The sequence below is a fragment of the Sminthopsis crassicaudata genome, chromosome 3 (genome assembly GCF_048593235.1).
Source record: "Sminthopsis crassicaudata isolate SCR6 chromosome 3, ASM4859323v1, whole genome shotgun sequence".
Taxonomy (NCBI): Eukaryota; Metazoa; Chordata; class Mammalia; order Dasyuromorphia; family Dasyuridae; genus Sminthopsis; species Sminthopsis crassicaudata.
In genome coordinates, this window is record NC_133619.1 from 86,621,955 (window position 1) to 86,645,469 (window position 23,515).

General features: G+C 37.0%; 1 protein-coding gene across 3 annotated transcripts in view; it reads left to right on the forward strand.

The window, feature by feature from the left end:
- ENOX1 (ecto-NOX disulfide-thiol exchanger 1) overlaps positions 1–23,515 on the forward strand; it is a 366,224-nt gene that overhangs the window by 208,073 nt on the left and 134,636 nt on the right. For all 3 annotated transcript variants that reach the window (XM_074299169.1, XM_074299168.1, XM_074299167.1), the window contains 2 exons: positions 12,761–12,867; positions 16,551–16,668. In XM_074299169.1, the coding sequence (XP_074155270.1) occupies positions 12,761–12,867; positions 16,551–16,668 (225 nt within the window). The remainder of the gene's footprint in view (positions 1–12,760; positions 12,868–16,550; positions 16,669–23,515) is intronic.

The following is a 23,515-nucleotide window of genomic DNA, read 5'->3' on the forward strand; positions in this document are numbered from 1 at the left end:
AAAGAAAGAAAGAAAGAAAGAAAGAAAGAAAGAAAGAAAGAAAGAAAGAAAGAAAGAAAGAAAGAAAGAAAGAAAGAAAGAAAGAAAGAAAGAAAGAAAGAAAGAAAGAAAGAAAAAAGAAACTGATTAAGTTTTATAAGCAATTAATGACTTGCTACTGATAGAGTAATTTCTGAATCGTCTGTTTATGTACAGATAGATCACTGACTTGTAAGAACAAGGAAACAAAATTGATATATAGCTAGAAGGACATGTTGTGCAATTAAATACTTCAAGCTAAGTTAATTAAATAAGTTTTTGACACTGAGATTCATGTAAGGCAGGACATCAAAAATGATCATCATAAATTTCATATGAAATTTGAGTTGCATACATCTATTGTTATGAGATCAAAAGAAAGTAAAAACTACCTTAGTTTTTAAAATATATTTCATTTTCCCCCTGATCACATGTTAAAACTTTTAAAAAATGTTTAAAAATTAAGTTTCAAATTCTTGTCTTTCTTTCTTGTCCTCCCTTCTTCCTGAGACAGTAAAGAATCAGATATGTTAAATAAGTGCAAGCATGTAAAACATTTCTGTATAAGTCATTTTGTATAAAAAATGAGAATCAAAGAAAAAGAATGAAAGAAAGTTTAAAAAAGCATGCTTCATTCTGTATTCAAATAATTCAAATTCAGTCCTTTCTCTGGAAGAGAGTAGTATGCCTTATCATTAGTACTTTGGAGTTTTCTTGGGTCATTATAGTGATGAGAATAGCTAAGTCATTCATAGTTCTTCACTTAACAATATTGCTTTTTTTTGTTTTGTTTTTGTTTTTTGCTGAGGCATTTAGGGTTAAGTAACTTGCCCAGGGTCACACAGCTAGGAAGTGTTAAGTGTCTGAAGCCAGATTTTTAACTCAAGACCTCCTGACTTCAGGGCTGGTGCTCTATCCACTGCACCACCTAGCTGCCCCAACAATATTGTTGATATACTGTGCATAATGTTCCCCTGATTTTGTTCACTTTACTTTGCATCAGTTCATGTAAGTCTTTCCAGGTTTTTCTAAAATACTTGCTTGTTATTTCTTGTAGCAGAATAACATTCCATCATAAACATAGACCACAGTTTGTTTAGTCATTCCCCAATTGATGGGAACCCCATCAGTACTTAGACAGTACACAAAGATATTTTTGTACGTATATGTCCTCCTCCTCTACCCAGCCCTCTTTTTTTGGATGTCTTTGGGATATGACTTAGTGGTATTGCTGAATCAAAGGGTATGCAGTTTTATAGCACTTGGGCATAATTCTAAATTATTTTTCATGATGGTTGTAACAACTCCACCAGCAGTATATTAGTGTCCCAGTTTTCCCACATCTCATTCATCATTTCTTTTTCTTTTTTTTTAATATTAGCCAATTTGATAAGTGAGGTGAAGTGGTACCGGGTGATTGAAAAAACACTTCAGATAGCAAATATGAGTTACTTCAGTGGTGGACAACTGTAGTAACCAAGCACAACACCATTTTAGAATGTAAACTAATTTATAAAATCTTACAAGGAATAGGTTTGGAAGATTATTAAAAGAAACATTTCCTGTTATAGTGACAGAGATTGGACGGAGAAACCAATTTAAAGAAAGCATAGTGAGAGATACCACTAAGCAAAGTCATTCTCAGGATATTTAAGGATGAAACTGGAAGAAAGTCAGCAAACATAAATGATGGAAAAGATCTGCAAAGATGAGTTATAATTAACTCTTCTCACCAGTAAGGACAGTTTAAGCTGTAACACAACCATCACAATATGTGCTTAAGAGGAAATAGAAATGACAGTGGAAAAAAACAAAGATGGGAAAAGCAATTGGATGATTAACTGCATGATTACCAAGTATAAATAGAATAGATAGATTTCTTGAAAAAATTAGCAACAGAGATAACTTTTTTAACCATTTTCTTGGGTCATTATCATTTAGCACTACAGAAAATGGGAAGATGTATACTCAGTGAAGATCTTTCCCATAATCATGGAGAAGACCGAACACAGTCCAGGTTAAGGCAGAGTTTGCTCTAGATAGTGAGTACCTAAGACTGAGACTTTTAAGATCTAAAGGGTGATCAAAAGACACATGGTAGCTAGATGTGATTAACTGCAACATATTATAGATAAGAACACAGAGAGGAGTAATAGTATACAGGATGTCATCAAAGAAATACATACCTGAAAAAAAGATATGTCATACAATGAGAATTTTTGACAAGTCCTGGACATCAAACTCATGCCAGGTCATGGATAAGAATCACAGATAAGGATAGTTGGAAATTGGATCATTGGAAGAAGGTCCCCATTCACTGAGATTACATATTTATTGGCATATTTTGATTATTTGGGAGTATTATATCACAGTCATAAAATGGTCTGTAAGAAGACCCTTAATTCATAGTCATCATGATGAATTTTAGTGATTATTTTCCCATATAACTCTCGCAGGAACTCTGCAGAGTCCTTCTTTCTCCACAAAAATATCCTTTATGATTTCATGACTAGGTTCAAATGCTGGAGATTTTTTTCTACCACAAAGATTTTTTTTTTAAATCTCAGAGCAAATTTTTTCCCAGATACTCATTTCTGACAATTGGTTACCACCATTAATCTCAGGTCTATTTTTGGCACAAAATATTTGTAAAATTAGGGTGCTGGAAGATGACTTTTCTTTTTAGCTTTTACATATTATAGTTGATTATAATACAGTAGAATTTGGGTTTTGCCTGTATTTACCAGAGTTCAGACTATAATATCACTTCAGTGAGATTAGTGTATTTAGCAAACTACTTGATTCTCAAGTCTGTTTAAAATAAGGCATTGAAAGTTAGTCACATTTCAACTCTGAGGATTCCAGTTTGGCAACATGCAGTTGAGAAAGATTCGGGGCCAAAATTATTGCCAGTGAAGAGTAGTGATATTCCTTGATCATTTTCTCCATGAGCTGCCTCACCTTGCTTTTTGAAGTTAGCCCATAAAAGGGTCCAGGGATGTGAAAATCAAGAGAGTGAAATGTGAAGTGTTTCAGATATCCATGGGTATGCTGTTATCCCCTTCAGCCAGATTTGTGGCTTCTTCCACATTTCTTCTGAATGTGGAACACTCCTTGAAATCAGTTATCTCTTACGAACATTGCGGATAAACATTTTTTATTCCCACCAAGGGAAATTTGGCTCCTCTGCTTTGCTGTCCAAAGAGAATTTTATGAAGTGTTAAAATGTTTTTTCGACATTTGTGGCTATCATCTATATAGCTCATCCACAGAGGAAAGTCACCATATAACTGTTATAGCAGCTCTACAGGTCTTTCTTTCTCCACAAAAGTATCCTCCATGACTGGTATTTGTTGATTATTTCAAATGTTGGAGACTTCCCCCCATTACTACCACCCTTGCCCCCAAAGATGCTATTTTGTTCCCAGAGCAATAATATCTGGTTAAAGTAATTCTTCAAACAAAACAAAGAAAGAAACCCTTCTAGAGAGTGATAGGAAGACAGACATTTACATTGCTCTTGGTAAGTACTCAAGATTGGATACTGAGAGTTTGCCTGTCCATGGAGGACATACAGCTTTATTTGATGTAGATATTTAAGGCCCTGCCTCTGACTGCATATTTTCAGTGAAGTTATGACACTCAGTATTAGCATTTTTAAACCATTGTTCAAGTACAAGGGATAGAGAAACCAAGAGGAGAAACTTACCTATTCACTAGCCTACTGAATTTTAAGATTTACCAGAAGAGAGGTCCAGTGAAACAGAGCAATTCAAGTAAGAAATATTTGGTTTTGGACACTGAAAACTGTCACCCTCATAGTTGTTTAATTATATGAAGTATTGAAAAGAAGATGATTGTAAACTAGAATGATAACAATAGTAATAACGATGATAACTAAGAGTTTTGTAGGACTTTTAAAGTTTGCTAAGTGGACAATTCGGTGATACAGTGCATAGAGCATCAGCCTTGTAGACAGGAAGATCTGAGTTCAAATTTCGCCTCAGACAGTTACTATTTACATGACTGTGGACCAGTACCTTAATGCTGCTTGCCTCAGTTTTCTCATTTGCAAAATGAGCCAGAGAAGAAAATGGCATACCACTTGAGTCTTAGCCAACAAACTCTAAATGGGATCACAAATTGTCAGATGTGATTGAAAAGACTGAACAGAAACATCAAAAAGTTTGCAAAGTGCCATACAGATAGTGTCACAAAGAGGCAATGTGGTATAGTAGAATGTGATCTTGAAGCTCTTTGGGCCTCATCTATTAAATGAAAAGAAAAGTAGAAAGGGGAATAAGTATTTGTAAATATCTACTTTGGTAGATATTTGGTAAGACATTGTGTTTTGTAGATAAATCATTTAATCCTCACAACAGCTTTGTGATCTATTATAGCCCCCATTTCCCAGTTGAGGAAACTGAGGTATACAGGAGTTTACTGAAGGCACATTTTGAGTTGGTAAATCCCAGGACCTACAAACCTAATGCATTAAGAACCCTTCTCAATGTGATGGTCCCTTGATCTCACATTATAGCCCTTTGAAGTTAGTACTACAGATGAATGAGAACTTAAATGGGAGAATAACATTTTGAAAAAAGGATGACCAACAATGAGACCGAGTGTTTCAAGATTTCTAGATTTGAAGGTACTAGAGCAACATAGGAAGATGTTAATCATAGAACAGTTAACCTAGAAGGGATGGTGAAAAAGTCTGGTCTCCTCTCCTTCAACCCCATCACTTATCCTGTTTCATTTTAGAAAGAAAGAAAAGGAGAAGGGGTCACTTCCCTCAAAATCACACAGTCAGTAGCAAAGCTCTGTATTAACCCCCTAAGGGTCATCAGCAGACTTCCAGTGGAAAATCTGTTGGAACAACACTGTCCTAAAATAGTCACTGAGACTCTTGGGATGTGACGTCTATGCCCTTCATTACTTGCACTAATCACATTATCCCTTTTATCTCACTTATTTGTGTCACTTCTATTAATTTTAAAATTCCTTGACATAGTTTCATTTTTTTTACTCCTGGTGCCCAGAACAATAACCTGGACATTTTTTATTTGAGGGGACAAGAAGGGAGTAAAGGACAGAGAGAGAAAGGAGATAGAGATCTGGAAGGCAAAATTCATTTATGTAAGGAGCTGCACTAAGATTTTTAGGTTATGTTCATGTCTGTACATTCATATGTTTATGTGTACATATGCATATATTAAGACTGCATTGTGTACACATGCATGTACACATTGTTACATTGTGCATTCATATGTGCATGCAAGTATTAATATACACTTAGTTGTATGCATGTACATGCATACATGAATACTGTCTGCCCATGCACACATACATTGTTGCACATGTGTGTCCATGTGCATACAAGCATTAATATGCACACCCTTAGTTGTGTGTATATGCATGCATACACAATGCACACATACATTGTTGCACATGTGTGTTCATGTGCATACAAGCATTAATATGCACCCATTTAGTTGTGTGTACGTGCATGCATACATAAGGTACATATGTTGTATGCATGTACACATTGCATACATGTGTTCATGTATGCCTGCATCATTAATATGCACACACTTGTGTGTGAATGCATGTGTGTACAATGCACACATAAATACCATTTGCGTGTGTGCACATACATTTATAGTGTTACATATGTGTTCATGTGCCTGCAACATTAATATATGCACCACTGTGTATGCATGGTGCAACATGAACACAGTGTGCATGTTGTGCACGTGCCTGTACAGGTGTGGTGTACATGCACACACTCACATGCTTGTACCTGTATGGGAAGACAACTCTCAGGAAAGCTGCTATCAGGATGAGCTTTGGCAGGAGCTGTGTGGGGTTTCTTAGGCAGCGTCCCTCTCACATTTTCCATTCTGGGCTAGCACCGAGCCTACACGCCCTTAAAAGCCGAGAAGGGCCGGTGTTAGGGCGCTGGCCTTGATATTCGTTCTTCCTCCTCTCCCCTTCCAGCCCCCGCAGGGGACCAAATGACCAGCCTCCTTGTGCCTGCATTGTAATATAAAACACACCAACAACTTTAAAAGTCTATCTGATGCCGGGCCATGTTTGGGCCTCGGATGTATCGAGGCTGTAATCGATACAAATGTCACAAGACTCCCCTTTTAACCCTCTGAAGATAATGTCACAGTGTGCCCCTCTCCCTCCCAAGCTGACCTTGAAATTCTTATCTGTCCCTTCATAATGCCAAGGTTGGACTCCTTTAATTCCTTGTTTACTGGGCTCGGTGCCAGACTGATTGGCAGGCTCCCCTGCTCTCAGACCTGCTCATAAGTTTTGTCTGAGACTCCCTTTGCAGAGGCTCCCTGGAACGCCATGTCAAACGATTTAGACCCCTCCTCTTGACTTTCACACACTTCCCCCATCCTCTGAGAGCAGATCCGCTTATTCCTTTCTTTTCATTTTAATTATTTCACAGGGGACTTTTTGTATCCCTCCCATCACTCCATCTAAATTCCTCTGCTCCTATTGCCAGTCAGTTGTCCTCTCTCCATCTCTCCACTAATTGGCTTCAAAACAAATCCAAATTTCCCTCCCCCCCCAAAAAATTACAATCACAACAAACACTAGAAAACCTCAGGTGGATTCTAATTTAGTTCATTTGTTTCTTGTGTCTGACAAGCTCTTAAGAGCTCTTCCTAGGGAATTTGGAAATTTTTATCTCTCCAAGAAAAATCCCTTCTGAACCCTGCAGAGTTGAATCTCTATTCTAAGCACTGATGGTATTAAAAACAAAAATGAAGGTACTTTGTTTAAGACAGGCCTCCTGCTTGTAAAGATTTAATCCAGTTCTCCCCATATTTGGAGGGCTGAATGGATTAAGGATATTATCCACTGAATGGATTAAGATATTTAGCTAATGCAGGGGCCTGGAAGGTACTGGGGGGACATAAAAGAAAAGAGGACGAGTGAGGGCTTAGGTAATATGAGTTGCTGGAGGGTTGTTGAGTTGTTTTTTTTTGGGTTTTTTTTGGTAAAGTTTATCCTATTTGTCTTGCAACTATACCTGCAGCTCCAAATTCCACTCTTCCAGGACCACCCCCGATACCTGCATTCCATGAAGAAGACATTCATCTTTCAGCTCTAGGCATTTTCTCTGGCAGTTCCCCACATTTGGAACACTTTCCTGCCTGCTAGTTTCCTTGATTTTTTTTCCAAGTCCCAACTAAAATCCCATCTGCTGGGCAGCCATGGACAGCTAAGTGACACCATGGATAGAACCTAAGTTCAAATTCTGCCTCAGACACTTACTAGCTATGTAATCCTAGGCGAGTCACTTATCCCTGTGTACCTCAATTTCTCCATCTGAACAAGGAATAAGGATTTGCTAACATCGTATTATAACTCAACTAACTCGCTATGGCTTTATATAATTCATGAGAAAATATATATTTGTCTAGTAATTTTTTTTTACTTATAATGATTTAGGCTATTAGAAGCATGTCTTTAAGTGATTGAGTTTTCCTTCTATTTTTCCATTTCTTGTTACTTTGTTGCTTCTCATTCATATTTTACATATATATAAATATATATAGTGTGTATGATATGAATATATGTAATATATTCCACATGTACCATTTTGTATCATACATATGTATGTATAAATACATAAGTATATATACTTATATGAATTGTATAACTATATTGATGTATTATGTGTGTGTGTGTATGTATGTACAGTGGAAAGAATGCTAATTTCGGAGTCAGAGAATCTGATTCCCAATATCTGTGATGCTTACTGCCTGTGTAACTGTGGTGACCACTTTAGCACCCTGGATACCTTAGAATCAACGGGAGTCAGGATAAACAGAAGTCTTTATTCTTGGTCTTTAGCAGTAGAAGTGAAGAGAGTGGCCGTGTAAGATCTTTGCGCCCTCACCTCCAAGTCTCTCGCAGAAGTGACCCTGGCTAGTCTCCCTGCACCCCCTAGTCCCTCCCACAATTCTCTGTGTACACCAAACGATTGGGCCAGCACAGGATCGTGGGAAGGGCCATTTCCCAAGCATATTCTTATAGAGTATTGTCCAATCGGTAATTAGCCTCAAGTGCTCGATTGTCCGACCTCAATGCTTTGACTCAAGAGTTTCAGCCCTTTACATGTGACCTCAGATAAATCATTTAATCTCCCACAATTTGCATGAGTTCCCTCATGTAAAATGAAGAAATTGGTCCAGATAGCTTCTGAGATCCTTTCTTACCCCAGATTTATGATCAGATGATGGATGGATGGATGCATGACATCCATTAAAGTTTGACCTCTGGTGCTTCATGATGGAATAGAGGTGACCGTAGGTTCTTAAAGACAATGCCAGTGGAATCTCAGCTATAAGAGATCCCATCAAAAGGGGAAATGTTTTCAATACATGCCCAGTGATAGACTAGATGTGTGCCGTGTTCTGCTTACCTCACAGGTGATGAAGTCTTTTCATTATAATGATTTATGAAACTATCTACTAAGGTGGGAAGGGGCTACTTACTGGCTATAATAGTTCATTATTTATAGTTTGTTATTATTAATAGTTTATTATGATAGCCATTAAGATTAGAATTACAATAATAACAAAATTATAACACTTATATAACTCCTGTAATGTGCCAAACACTATGCTAAGCCCTTTACAGATATTCCATCACTAGATCCTCACATTAGAGAATAGTTGAGGAAACTAACTAAAACTGATATTAAATGACTTGCCCAGAGTCCTATAACTAGATTTTAATTCAAGTCTTTGTGACTGCAGGTCTAATGATCTATTCATTGAACCAAAAGATATTTTGAAATATAGGTATAGATATACATATATTTTATATCTGTGTAAATGTGTGTATGCATCTACATATAAATTTACATTCTGACCTTTATTTCACCCACTTCAAGCACTGAATCTACAGTATTCTCTCCTGAGGATAGACTGTGAGGAATTGTCAATGGAGTGAATAGAATTCTCCACCTTTTCCCAGCCCATTGATAGTGGTAGATGTATTATGTATGGTCAAGCCTGACACTTTGGGATGTTATCACATTTGAAAGTCTATTGGAACATGAGTATCTACCAAGTTTGCTTTGCTCTTGAAATTACAATTAAATTACTCATCTAAAAGATTCTACAGAGAGCATTTTGTCATGCAGAAAAAATTCTTGAATTTTAGCAGTAATTTTTTCCAGTTATAGAATCCAGTCATTCATAGTGGATCTGTTTAACTTCTCTGAGCAGTTAAATTTGTATTATGCAGGCATTTCAAGCAAAGCTTAAACATCTGGGAACAACTGTTTATGAGCCCCAAATCAAAGGCCATTGTTATCAGCCAGAGCCCCACCCTCATTCCACAGAACTCCATGAGAAGAATATGACATTTTTGTGAAAGGACTTAATAATTTGGACAGCTTGAGTTTATCCATTTGGTTAGCTAATTACATCCATCTCTGTATTATTAGAAAAGAAAATACAAAGATATTTAACCTTAACACAAAGATAGAAAGCTTAGGGAAAAGTTCTACCTTTCTCAGACATAAAACTCGACAACTTAACTTACTTTCTCTGGGCTCAGTTTCCTCATCTGTAAAATCAGTCATTCAGTCAGTATTTATTAAACACCTTCTATCAGCAAGTTGTTGTTATTCAGTCCTGCAGTCCGTACCTATACTGTCCATAAAGTTTTCTTAGCAAAGATACTGCAGTGGTTTGCCATTTTCTTCCCAGCTCATTTTACAAATGAGTAAACTGAGGCAAACAGGGTCATGTCTTGCCAACAGTCAGTAAATATCTGAAGTCACATTTGAACTGGGGTCCTCTTGACTCCATACCTTGTACTCTAACCATAGTAGGACTGACCAACCATCAGGGCTCTCAGAAGCAGCTGCAGCTTTACCTCAGAACTCCATTGCCCTTCCTTCCTTTCCCTTTCTGTTACCCCTCTCCTCCATAAAATGGTGGGGGAACCCGAGATGGTTAACTGTACGTGTCTTTTTAAAAATCCTATAACCTTTATCTTTTGAAAACTCAAGCCAGCTTGATAAGGGTATCCCTAGATATTCTTGAGTTTTTTGGCCAGAGAGTGCCTTAATCCTGTCTGCTTCCTAAGCCGGCCAGCATGCAACAACACACAGAGGAGTTGGGCTGTCATACAGCTTCTTCAAGGCACAACCAACCAGTGCCGAGTCTATGCTTTTTAGACCCTTTGCACGGTTGTGTTGACAGGACGTTATTCCTTTACACTATGTACTTATCCCTCCCTAAATTATAAACATCTGTGCTATTGAAAACATAGGACCAGTCACTTCTTTAAAATCACATTTAACATCTGTCTGCAAAGCAAAGCTAAGAATTCCACGAAACTTTGTCGTATCTAAACTTTGTGTATCCTGCAGGTGCCAAATAAATGTCTCTTGAATGGAATGGAATTTTTGGACCTAGAGAGTAGTTTAGATCATCTGGTTTTATAAAATGAGACAAAATGAAACCAAGATAAAATAGTTTTCCATAAATCACATGGTGATTTTTCCAGTAGCCTAACCAAGACTTAAACTCAGTTCTCCTAATTAGAACTCTTTCCGCCACACCTTTAGGCTGTGAGCTCCTTGAGGGTATGAATTGGTTTTGTTTGTTTGATGTTGTTGTTGTTGTTGTTATTTGCTCTTTTTTGTATCTCCAGTGCCTGGCACACAGCTGGTATTTGTTGACTGACCGACTCACATACCAAATACTGTGTTCCTTAGCAGCATGTATATTTTGTATGTTAATTTTTACATGCAGGTTTTACTTGTGCATTTTCAGTGTTACACATGGCCAAAATATACCACCCAGGAAGGTTTCAGAGAGCCCAAATGACCCGGGACAGAATCAAAACTGTATATAAATACTAGTTCTACCTTCCACAAGGCATTTCCCTCCCCACCTGTCGGTAAAATTCTTTTTCCTTTCAGGTGAGAATAGCTTTCATAGATCATAGCAGAATGCACTTAAAGCAGTCTGCTGTGACGGTCTGACATCTATACCTGAAGCCAGGTGTAGTGAGAGGGAGAAGGCAAAGATAAGGCCATATCTAGCATCGCAGGGGTCCTGAGGGAAACACAGACCTGAACTGATGACAAATTGTCCCATTAAAATTGAATTAAATAAATGCATCCTTAACATGATGATAAGATTTGATAAATGAGAAGATTGGAAGTTGAGATTCTTTTGCATAGAGGCAAAAAAAAAACAACAGTAAATATAAAAGCTCCTATGAGAATAATCCCAGTATTCTGAAATATTAGTTGGATGAAGGAACTGTGTTGTATGAAAGAAGGTATCCTCTCCCCCATTTTCCATCCCATTCTACCTAATGTTTATTTGAATACTTTGATATGCTGTCTTGCCCTGTCTGTCTCTTTTTCTAATTTATGGAACTTTGTTGTGAAATAATAATCCCCTACTTTGGGGATTATTGTATCATTTAAAGGCATTCTTGGCACATGACATTTTGCTAGAATGTCAGAAAACTTGTTAATATCTTGTCTTTTTTACAGATGTATACTTTTACTTAATTTTTTGAATAGAGCCTTTGAAATTACCTAATAAAGATTTATGGCAGGTTTTAGCTTCACTAGAAAGATGTCTTCACAATTAATCATTTAAAAAGTTCAGATGTGCACCTCAATTCAAGGACCACAAGAATCCCCTTAATTTTTAATTCAAATGGTTCATTTTGTGTCCCTTTAATTCTTAAAACAAAACAAAACAAAACCCTTCAGTTTCTCTTTGCTGATAAAGCCAATGGTTTTTAAAACGTGCATTTGGCTGGCCCGAATCCCTAGCACGTAACACTAATGGCTTAGTCTTTTTTTTGGATAGTGTAGTTAACACACACAGGATATTTATCTTTCCAGGAGCACCATGCCTGGAAGCCACATAGGTGCTAAATGAAGTCAAGGAGACAAAGTTAGAAATGAAAGTGGTTGGGGAGCCAGAGGGAGGGGAGCTTTATGAAAGGGATAATGGAAAAATTGCCAATGGTATATGCCCTGATGAACTATGGAGGGCCCAGAAGGTATGTAAATGAAACCTGCATGCTGATGCAATGACTTGGGTGAGCCAGCTGGGGAACTTTCTTGCCTTGAAGAAGAGGTATTGGCTCTAATTTTTTAATAGGATCTGTGGGTGGGGAGCATTGGGGCGCACTTCAATGGGGCATCAGTAGAGAACTGGGAAGTAAAAATGGAAGCTGCGAATGAGAGAAGAGGAGCTTAAAAACTCATCGGCCAAACGAAACCCTCCAAAGCTACGGCCCTTTGGCCACTGAGGCCCCGGCACCGGGGAATTAAAAAATGTTTGCCTTCTCATTCAGCAGCTCTTCTCCATTTTCCAGCTTCCATCTCCCACCCCAGACATTATGAGTCTTGTTGGGAAGACAGATGAATGGATAGATGAGGCGTTCGCTTCTTAAAAGATAGCTAACAGTGTTTAGAAAGAGATGCCCTGAGGTATTTGGGTCACATTAAAAATTGGTGTAGACTTAAAGTTATGGAGACAGACTTGAAGGGAGACATCCCCAACATTGATAAAATGTAAGTACAAAAGGCATGTGATTGGATGGCTATTGATGATGTCTCAATAAGGACATCATCCATAGACTCCTAGTGTCTTTGCTTTGCTTCACTATAGTGATCACAACATAAATTACTTGTCTTGTTTGACTTCCTTGTTCACCAAAGTTGAGCAGATTGTGGCCGTTTTCAACGCTTCTGCCAGACAAAAAGCTTGGGACCATTTCTCGAAAGCTCAGCGCAAGAACATAGACATTTGGCGAAAGCATTCTGAGGTTGGTGATTTTATTATTATGTTTTAACCACCATCACACAGCTGGATTGGCCCAGAATAGTGTGGCTGCAGTTAGGCTGTGACCTGCATCTCCCTCTTGCTAGTTCCAGCGGGCAAGGCAATCCACTCATCACTGTGCAATCTCATTATTTGCTCCAAAGCCAGCAAAGATTTGTTCCATATCCAGAAAAGCGGCTGAATTAACACTTGGAGAACAGAGTGATTTTCTTCTATGAAAGAGAATTAATATTATAACTTTTGATCTTTCTGCTAGTAACTAATTTGGAAATCAAGCAAGAACCTCTGTTCACCAAAGTATTTGAAATTAAGATATAAGTTTTCATATTTGCATCTTTTTTGTATGTGGAGATTTTTTTGTTTGGGGTTTTTAGTCATTTTAAGTGCTATCTCTAGTGATGGGGTTTGTGGTTTTCTCAGAGCCCAAAGTTGGTGAGTACTTCTTTCCATCTATATCTTTTTATTTATTAGTCGCACATCTCTCTGGGAGAAATCCAAAGGGACTGATCAGGCTAAAAGAATAACCCCTCGTTCACCCTTTACACTAGCACCTAATGCTTGTGTGAGCATTTTAAACACCTGGAGAATGAAGCAATAGCTCTGAGACTCCACTTCTATCACCTGGGAAGCAGCACTGTGTGCTTCTGGTCATTGGTTTTCCAGTTTCCATGTTTAATTCAGCCATATAGTAGTGTACGCTATGAGCCTGTACTTAAAAAAAAAAAAAAAAAAGTAAGTACACTGTTCGTCTTTGTTTCTTTCTTTTATCTTAACAAGAAAAAAAAATTCATCCAGATGCTTCTCCATTCCTAGCACAGCATGTTAATATTACGGTTCTCAAAATGATTTTTCCCCGTTTCAAAATCAAAACTTTTAGAAGGTAAGGTGTACTTATTTAATGATTTTGGAGCACAATTTTTTTTTACAGTGTAGTTTGAGAAACAACATAGGGCTATGATATAAATTATTTGGGTAGCATTTTAAGTGCCCATTAACTAATGCTAAATTACAGTTGAATACCAATGGCACTAGATGTAACATCCACATGAATACCAAATGAATTCTTTATTATCACTGTTATTATGGGGAATACCAAATGACTTCACCATAATGGGACACTTAAAATGCTACTGCAATTTATTGTTAAGGACATTTTTTTTTTTTTACTTTGTTCACAAATACTATAAAGGGGGGTGGTTGATAAAATTGTGTTTCTCTAGATTGATTACGGAGATCATGAAAATGAGCTTTCCTCTTTGATCATCCAGAAACTATAGAGAAGTGTAGGAGATTCTCTGGAATAGGTATTTTGAATTCAGACACCATGTACTGCTTTTCAGGAGGGGCCAAGTACTACTTGTGGTAAATATAAACAGATGCAGGATTATGAAAGACAAAATAGAAATCCATAGAAAAATATTCTTTAAATTTGAAAGTAACTAAATTATTTCCCTCTTCTAGAAACAGAACAAGATTTTTTTTTTTTTTTTTTTTTTTTAGTGGAAGAGAAAAGCAAGAAGGTGCTGAATGACCCCCTTTTTCAACTCCTATTACTAGCCTCAGAATGTCAGCTAGAAACAGATGTTGTCTTACCTCTTTTTGACTTGATTGTTCCCTGTGTACTGATTTAAGTGCACTTTTTCTTCCTTCCTCTCCTTTTATGCTCCCTTCAAACCCCAGTCCCCAACAAAATCCTGATGGTTCCAGAGGGAAAGGTACAAAGACTTCTGGCTATCTTAGGAAAGTGATGCATTTCTACCCCTTTAAAGAAAGACAGAAAAATAGATATTTTCTGCCTATTGAATGCTCTTCAGCCCTGAAGCATAGCAATGTCCCCTCTTTTAAAGGGCCCTTGTGATATCCCAACCTGTCCCACCCACTCCCATTTGCTGTACATTATGAAACAGAATTAGAAATTACCTTTGATTTTTTTTTTTTTCCCTGCGTGCCATTTAATTGATTAAATACCAGTTTGCAACTTACATTGTGGATAATTTCTCAGTTGCATACAAGCTTGATAATTGGCTTGATTTTTCAGCCTCCCCATGTACAGCATCTGTTAATTATCTACAACACCTTTACAGACTTATTAGAATGTACTAGTGATTTATTGCTGAACCAGAGGCACCCTGTGGAAACACCCTCAGGTTCTGGGGTTTTTTTTTTTTTTTTTTTTCATTTCTTCCCCCCTCTCTACCTTCCCACAGCAACAGCTACTGTATGACTCTTTATCATTAATTGCAGAGAATAAACAACTGGCTATTTCTGCCCCATTTATGCTTTCCACCTGACTTTTCCTATTTCAAATATTTTCAGGCCATCTCTTTGGGAAATGAGCCCTTTGTCAATAGAAAAATTATCTGTCTACCACTTAGAAAGAATCAGACTAATCATAGTGTGACATTTGTTCAACATCTAGCAACAGGATTTAGGACAAAATAGGCCTTTCTCTGTCTCCTTGAATGACGCATTTCAAAAGGAAGTAATTTCAAATAGGAAGGATTCAGAAAAACATGGGAAGATTTACATAAAGTTAGGAAGAGAAATAGTATGCAAAACTGCTCAAATATGATGGTCCATGATCAGAATGAAAGAACAGGTTCCCTCCTTTCTTGTTAACAATTGATAAAGTGTTTTTAAGAATGGACTTTGGAGGAAGGTTTGTTTTGGTGTTTGTTCAGAGGTATCTTTTGTCTCAAAACAAAGGGTATCAATATTTTTAAAAAATTAATAAAGAAGGGAGAGGGAGAAGGTGGGAGAGGGAAAAGGAGGAGGAAGACAGTGAGATTGTTAAGAGCTTAGATTGCAAGCAAAGATAAAAAAAAAAAAAAAAAAACACCCATACATGGTGAAATTGGGGAGAAGGGGAAGAAAAAAGAAGACATTACCCATCCTCCAGTCTCTCCTTGAAAGAAAGCAAAGAATAGGGCTTTATGCAGGCCCTAAAGAGATATTCAATCTTATGAAGTCATCCTGCCTTTCTGAATATGCCCTTTCCTCTTCTTTTGGACAGTGGATATTTTAAGAGAGTATACTTTGTTCTAAACACTTCCTTAGAACCAAATTAATGAATTGCCAGATTTTTAAGAAATCTTCTATGGGTCCAGGACAGAGAAAGGAGAATGAGAGAACATCAGAAAAACCTAATGGCCATCTTTTAAATGAGTCCTGGACTCTAGAGTACTAACTCAAAAGTTATAAGAATCGTTAATGAATTCTGACATTATTTAGTGAACTAAAAAACAACTTGTGAGATTGATAGGATCTTCTTTCTTCATGTGGAAATTGGGCACAGGAAGAGAGAATAAGGAATAAATTCAAGAAAAAAAAATAACATCTTAATGATTTAAGATAGCATTTCTGTTTAACACCCATTAATATATTATCTTGAAAGGTCAGCAGCAATAATCACTAAAAAAGGACATAGATGCCCTCTTTTTCTCTTTTTTCATATCTTCACATTTAACATCCCAAGGGTCCCAGGGAAAGAAAGCTTCATTCTAGATAGAGTTTAAAAGGAGGTAGGAGGAGGCAGTTCCTGTTTCCATATAGACTTAGATATGTTAAGACAACCAGGAAACAGCAAAAGGACAGTTGAGAATATGGGTGTTGTTTCAGTTTCTTTCATTCTAAAAAAACTGTTCTTTTTTTTTTGTTTGTTCCTAGGAGCTCCGGAATGCTCACAGTGAACAGCTCATGGGGATCCGTCGTGAGGAGGAGATGGAAATGTCTGATGACGAGAGTACTGACACCCCTAATAAAAAAATGAGAGTAGATGAATCAGGTAATGCTGACATGTTGCAATGGGAGATGGCACAGGGAGTGTTCTGAATCTTAGATGGATGAGAAGTCATAGAAAGTGGTCATAGAACACCAGGCAAGAGCTTCTATTGGAAGGATACTTAAATTTTATCTGTCGGGAGTCTGGCCTTTTGTCTGCTGAACTTAAAGCTCTTTAGAAGGAACATATTAATTTGAAAACTCCATATTCTCTTCTTTCTCTGTCTCTCTGCTTCTGTGTCTTTCTCCCCCCCCCCTCCTTTCCTTTTTCTTCCTCCTTCCTTCCCTTTCTCTTTCTCTACCCCAGATCTGAAACCGTGATAGCTTTTTTTTTTTCCTTCAGTAGGATTGTTATCTTTTTGCAAAATTATTTTCCATGAAATGGCAACTACAGATTTCACTGAAAAATAGATTTTATTCTTGTTTAAAAGATTTTTCCCACCGTGGCATTTTTTTTTTTTAACCACCAAAGAAATATTTGAGCCTCTGTTCTAACTCCTTTAGAATTTAAACAGAGTCATACAGAACTACCTATTAAGCTCAAACAAAAAGTTCTGGATTCAGAATTAGAGGAACTGGGTTCAAATCCCATTTCAGCTACTTACTAGCTATGTGACTCTGGACAAGGAACATCTTCCCTCTGGGTTTCTGTTTCCTCATTTGTATAATTAAGAGGTTGGACTGAATCTTCCAGGTCTAAATTTATAATCCTAATAATCCGTTTCATGTATCCACTTAATTTGTAGTCAAAGGATTGACTTTCTGTAAATCAAGCAAGAAGCTTAAGTCTTGAGTTTAATGAAGAAGCTTAGATAGAGACATAATTGAGTCAGAAATGTTAGATACATATTCTGCCTAATCTAAGATGCTGGCTTGAAAGCCACCCTGTTTTTCTTTTTCCAGATAGGGAAATTTAAAATCAGATATAATAAGAGAGCTGCTTACTAAAACAGAAAGGAGGCCCTTTAGGAGGCCTCCCAAATAGAGAAGGAATGGGATGCTATGCAGTTGTGGAAAGTGAAAACTTTTTTAAAAGGGAAAGAATCTGTTTGACCTTACTATTTCCCAGATAACACCATAAAGACCTGCCTTGAATTCTGTAACTAAAAGATTACAAAGGAGCCAGGCAGAGCAGGACAGTGATGTATGACTAAAAATAGGTTGTTAGCTGCCATAAACAAAAGGATTCCGGGAAGTGGGTCAGCCCGGTTAATAGCTTGCCCCATAAAGCATCGAGGTTCGCCAAGGCCGCAGTAGAGAATGCCAGGGCCCCTGATATCGATCAGAAGGAGAGCTTCTGGTGCAAACATATCCAGGAAGGATTTTAATTTCTTTTGATGATTCCCTTTCATCTTTAAATTAAATTCATTAAATACTTTCAGGCACTTAGGCTTAGGGTGCGTATCACGGAAGCACTTTCTGATGCCATGTTTTCTCCATCTGGTAAAGTAATTGTTTTTTAACTATATCAATGTTTCTTTCTCTCTTATTTTGAATTTGGTATTATATTTTGGGGGATGGTCATTTTAAAAGTTATTATTAGTTTGGCATTGTTTGTCTCCTCCCAAGAAAATCACCATCTTCATGGCTCAGTCATTCTAACTGCTATATACCAAAATGTAAAAGTCTAGAGAAAAGTTGAAAGAACATTGATTTTGGAAGCTGAAGGACTTAGTGTGAGGATGAACTCTTTTGTAATTTGTCACCTTACACATCCATGTTATATACCCTGATTTCCAACTACTCTTCAGTTGTGAAATTGTTAGCAAAAAACCTCATCTCTCCGGACTACACTTTCTTTACCTAGTTCTTCTAGTCTCTTTCATTGGTTTAGCTCTAGATGTCTACTCCAAACAATGTTTCCCTTCCAGCTTTGAATACCTTCATTGCTCTCAGTTCTTTAAGAGTTTCTTCAAGTTGATGTGGCAAATTTTCCCCCTCTCCCTAGTGAACGTTAGATTAATGTGCTTATATACATAAGGCAAGGTAAAATAAAGTTACATTTCTTAACCTAACTCCTTATAGGGTAAGCCTAGAAGGAATTGAATATAGCAGGAGTTCTCATTTGAACATGTAAGGTTTTTTTGGTGACATTTCTCTTAAGCAGCATGTCAATTTTCCAGGTAAAAAATGTGTCTAATTTTGCAGCCTGCCTAGGACACGATTAGAATAACAACAACTCTGAACAGCTTAGCCCCGCTTCTGGAAAATATCACTGAGCATGGTATTGATGCCCAACAGATGTTACCTAGTAATCCAGATCCAGATCCTATTTCCTTTATTCAAGGCAAAGTAGATCCTCCTGAGGCCTTATCTTTTAATCCAATCCACTCAGTTCTTCTTGTCTCTTAAGTACCTCAGAAGAAGTACACAGATCCAAAGGACAATCTGAATGTAACCAGGGAGTTTCCCCATAAATCTGAAAAACCAAGCAAGAGTTCTTTTTTATTCTTAATTCATCTGCCAAGAACACGAATGAGAATATAGATTTTTGGATGTTCTCTATGTGTCCAATTCTTCTACCAACAAATACTAAAAAAAAGAAAGGTATAACTATGGCCCACATAAAAGATTATTATCTGATGTGTATTTCTTATATACCAAAAGATGAAATAAACTGGGAAAGTCAATATAATAGTTTAGAAGGAAAAACAAAAAACAGGCTCATGACTAATTGGAATAGACCCTTATATACTATCTACCTACTGATGAAGCAATGTATTTCGCATTGTTATAAGCTTTCTGTAGCTCAGTTTACCCATTTCTAAAATGGGCATTAAAATATTTCCCTATTCTCAATTCATAATAATATTATGGGTGCAAGATGGATTGCATCATAAAGACTTTGCTATGCAGAATTTTAAGGGATTTGATAGCTTAAAGTCACTACTTTCCCTCGTTCTCCTCTTATACTGCAGTTCAATTTATGCCCTGCTGTCATTCCCTATAATACCTTGTCCAGTGACTCAGGACGACAGGTTTCCAGGCCTAAAGCTGCTTTGTCATTTTTAGCTTTACGTGCTCTGGGGCACAGGCTGACACAAATTCCTGCCTGGTCTTTTGACCAAGTAGCAGAGAAATACTTGATAAGTAGTGTGTGCAGCAAGGGACCAAAGGCTCATTGCCTAAGGGGTACACATCTCCCAATGGTACCTCATTAAGCTATCTATCACTCATTTTTAGATACAGGATTTACATCTGTCACTCATAAACTAGCTTCCTTCTCCAAGTGTGCTGTTGTGTTTCATTGATGTTCAGAAATATCAAATCCATGTGAAACCTTATGCCTATGAAACAATACCTGTCCCTTCACTTCCAGTTGCCTCCTACCCCAGGAATCTCTGCCATGGAGTCAGTCAGGTATTACTAGGTCTAATCTTAGAGAGCCAAGAGGGATGTTGTTAGAGTCAGCTCAAGCTGAAGAAGGAACTCATGAGATGAGTGTCTCACCATAGAAAGATATTATTTTGGATTCCATTGACCTTGACTAGAAGGTGTTCTGTTTATTAATCACTCCCATCTTAGGGATAAACCTTTATTTAAACTTGTTCCTTGCCTACTTGTTTTACTCAAGAGTCTTTTGACCATTGAAGAATAAAGGGATGGCAGGACATTTTTGATTTTTGAATAATGCCCTTCTTCTACACCATTAATCTTGAATGAGATCTGTAAACCCCAACTCATCACATTTGAAAATGTGTATTTAGTTTGTGGTTTGTTTTTATTTTTGTATTTTTTTTGCATGGATCACTGATTCCATTGAAATAAAGGATCTTTGTCTTTTTTCTAAGTATAGAACTTAGCACAGTGCTTGACACATAGTAAGTACTAAATAAATAGTTTTGATTGATAGAAAGCTGCTTAGGGCACTGAAGACTATTTGTCCAGGGTCATGTAGCTAATACCATTTGGTTGTAGGAATCAAACCCAGAACTAACTGACTATAGGTTCAGCTTTTTATCCCCATACCATGGAGGTACTTCTTTAGGCACGTGGTATTTATTTGCAAATTAAATATTTAACAAAATCACTCCCAGTTACAGTGTCAGTGAGACCTTACATTTGATTCACACTTTTGATATATTCTGATACAATTATAGTTCTTTAATTCCCCTACTGACCTTATGTATTTTGTTTTAAAGGAAGAAAGGGGAGGGCAGAGGGAGAGGGAGAAAGAAAGAGAGAAATGTGTTTATCATACCATTTGGAGTTTGACAGGAAAATGGAGGTGACTGAAGTAAAACTGAGTTGATAAAAAAAAAAAAGTTGGAAACCAGCTTGGTTAATAAATTTAAAGCTCTAAGCGTATTTATTGAAGCATCCATTCAAGAAGATAGTATCAGAGGCATGGGATAGAGGGAGGAACTTTTACAAAATTGAAATTTATAGATGCTTTGTCTGAAATAAGTCAAAGCCCTGAAGACAGAGTCTTCAATATCCATTCTTGAATTAAAGTTGCATTCTGCTTTTCATAAGATGCTGTATATAATAAGTTACAGTTTAAACACACACACACACACACACACACACACAAATTCCTTAAATCTGGTACCTACAAATAATCCTTAAAAAAAAACAAAAAAACTTCATTTAACCCTCAACTTATAATATTATATCTCTCTTCCCTTTCTTACCTTTGCTCAAGAAAAACTTTTCATTCATTATCTCAATTTTTCCTTCTGTTCATTCTTCAGCCTGTTCTAATCTGGCTAATTAACCTCACCACTCAATTGAAACTACTGTCTCCAAATTTCACAATAATCTCTTATCTGCTAAATCTGTTGACCTTTTCTCAGTTTTCATCTTTCTTGACTTCTCTAAAGCCTTTGATACTGCTGTCCATTCAGATTTTTTTCTCTCCTCTCTGGGTTTTTGAATCACTTCTTTCTCTCTTTCTATGTGTCTGGCTGAATATTTGGAATATCCTTTGCTAGATGATTAATGTTATAGCCTACATTCTAACCATCAGGATTCTATCCATCAAGATGTAAAAAAAAAAAAAATATATATATATATATATATATATATATATATATGTATGTATGTATACACATACACACAAACACATACCCTTTCTCTATGACCTCATTATTTTTATACATGCAAGGATACACAGAAAACTACCAGATTTATATATCTTTGGAGCCCCAATTTTGCATTACCAAGTGTCTGTTACATATTTCTTATTATATATCTAACATGTCCAAGCTTTCCCTCAGCAAAACCCATCCCTATTCTGAAACACTAATTGTCTTATTTACCGAGGTTTATAACCTCAGAATAATCCTTGACTCTTCCCTTTCCTTTACCCACCATTCCCAATCAATTATATCTAGATAGAATTCATTGATTCTACCACCACATCTCATTTAGATCTATTAATTTTTCTCCAAGACCATAACTATCTCATTTACATCTACCCTGGATTATTTCAGTAGGCTTTTAATCCTATTATTATCGCTTAGTTGTTTCAATCTTGATCAACTCCTCAGGACCCCATTTGGGGTTTTCTTGGGAAAGATACTGGAGGGGTTGGCTATTTGCTTCTCCAGGTTACCTGAAAGTCTTCTCTGCATTCCATTTTTCTACACAATTGTCAGGTTGGTATTTCTGAAGCATGGACCTAAAAATGCCATTTCTCTTCTTAAAAAGCTCCAGTGATTTCTTTTTGCCTCTAGGATATAATACAAATTCCTCATTTTGATATGTAAAGTCTTTCACACTCTGTTGCTAGCATATATTCTGGTTTTATCCCTACTCTCCAAATTGGCCCAGTTGTTATTTTGCATATATCATATAGTCTCCCCTTCTCTCTTCTGACACTACTCTAGTTTAGGCCCTTAGCATCCCATCATCTCATCACTTCACATAACGATCTGATTCGTTTCCTTATAAGTTTCTCCCCTTCTGGTTTGTACTCCACTCAGCTGACAAATCAATTCTCCTAAAGCATAGATCTGACCATGTCACTCTATCCTTCCTGCACAATAAATTCTAATCACTCCCTATCCCCTCCAGGATCAGATATAATGACTTGACATTCATAACCCTTCACAACCTGGCCACCTTCTACCATTCTAGTCTCTGACACATGCTCTGAAATCGAGTGACTGTGGTCTTCTTGCCATTTCTTACACAAGACCCTCCAACTTTCGACTAAAGACATTTTCTCTGGCAGTTCCCCATACCTGGAAAGCTACTCTTCCTCCTCTTCACCTCCTGGCTTCTCTGGTTTCATTTAAGTCCCAACTAAAATCTGTCTAATATAAGAAGTCTCTTGTGACTACCCTTAATGAAGGACTTCCTTTTATTATTTCTAATTTATCCTTCATATATCTAGTCTGCATATGGTTGTTGTCATGTTCTCTCTTTTAGACTGTCTTTTGCCCTACCTTGTATGATCCATGCTTATTACAGTGCCTCTATACAGCAAGTACTTAATAAGTGCTTACTGATTAATTGTATACACAAAATTCCTTCTTTCTTCATACCTTTACATAGGTTTTCCCCCTATCCTTAGAGGGAGACATTTACAAGCTATATCTTAGCTTGTTTTTATCTCTTTAAATCTAGAGCTGATTTCAAAGCTAAAGTGTCACAACTTCTGCATGTAGGATTCCCTGATAACCCTCAGTTATAATTATCACTCTCCCAAAGTGCTTTCTATTTATTTTGTATTTAATTATTTAGATACTTTTAAATTCTCCTTAATAGAATGTAAGCTTCTAGAAAGGGTTGTTTTTACATTCCTAGAGCCTAATACAATGCTTGATGTATGGTAGGTGCTTTTAATACCTGTTTGTTGAATAAAAACATGTAATCCCTCTGCTCTCTATGAAACATCTTTCTTG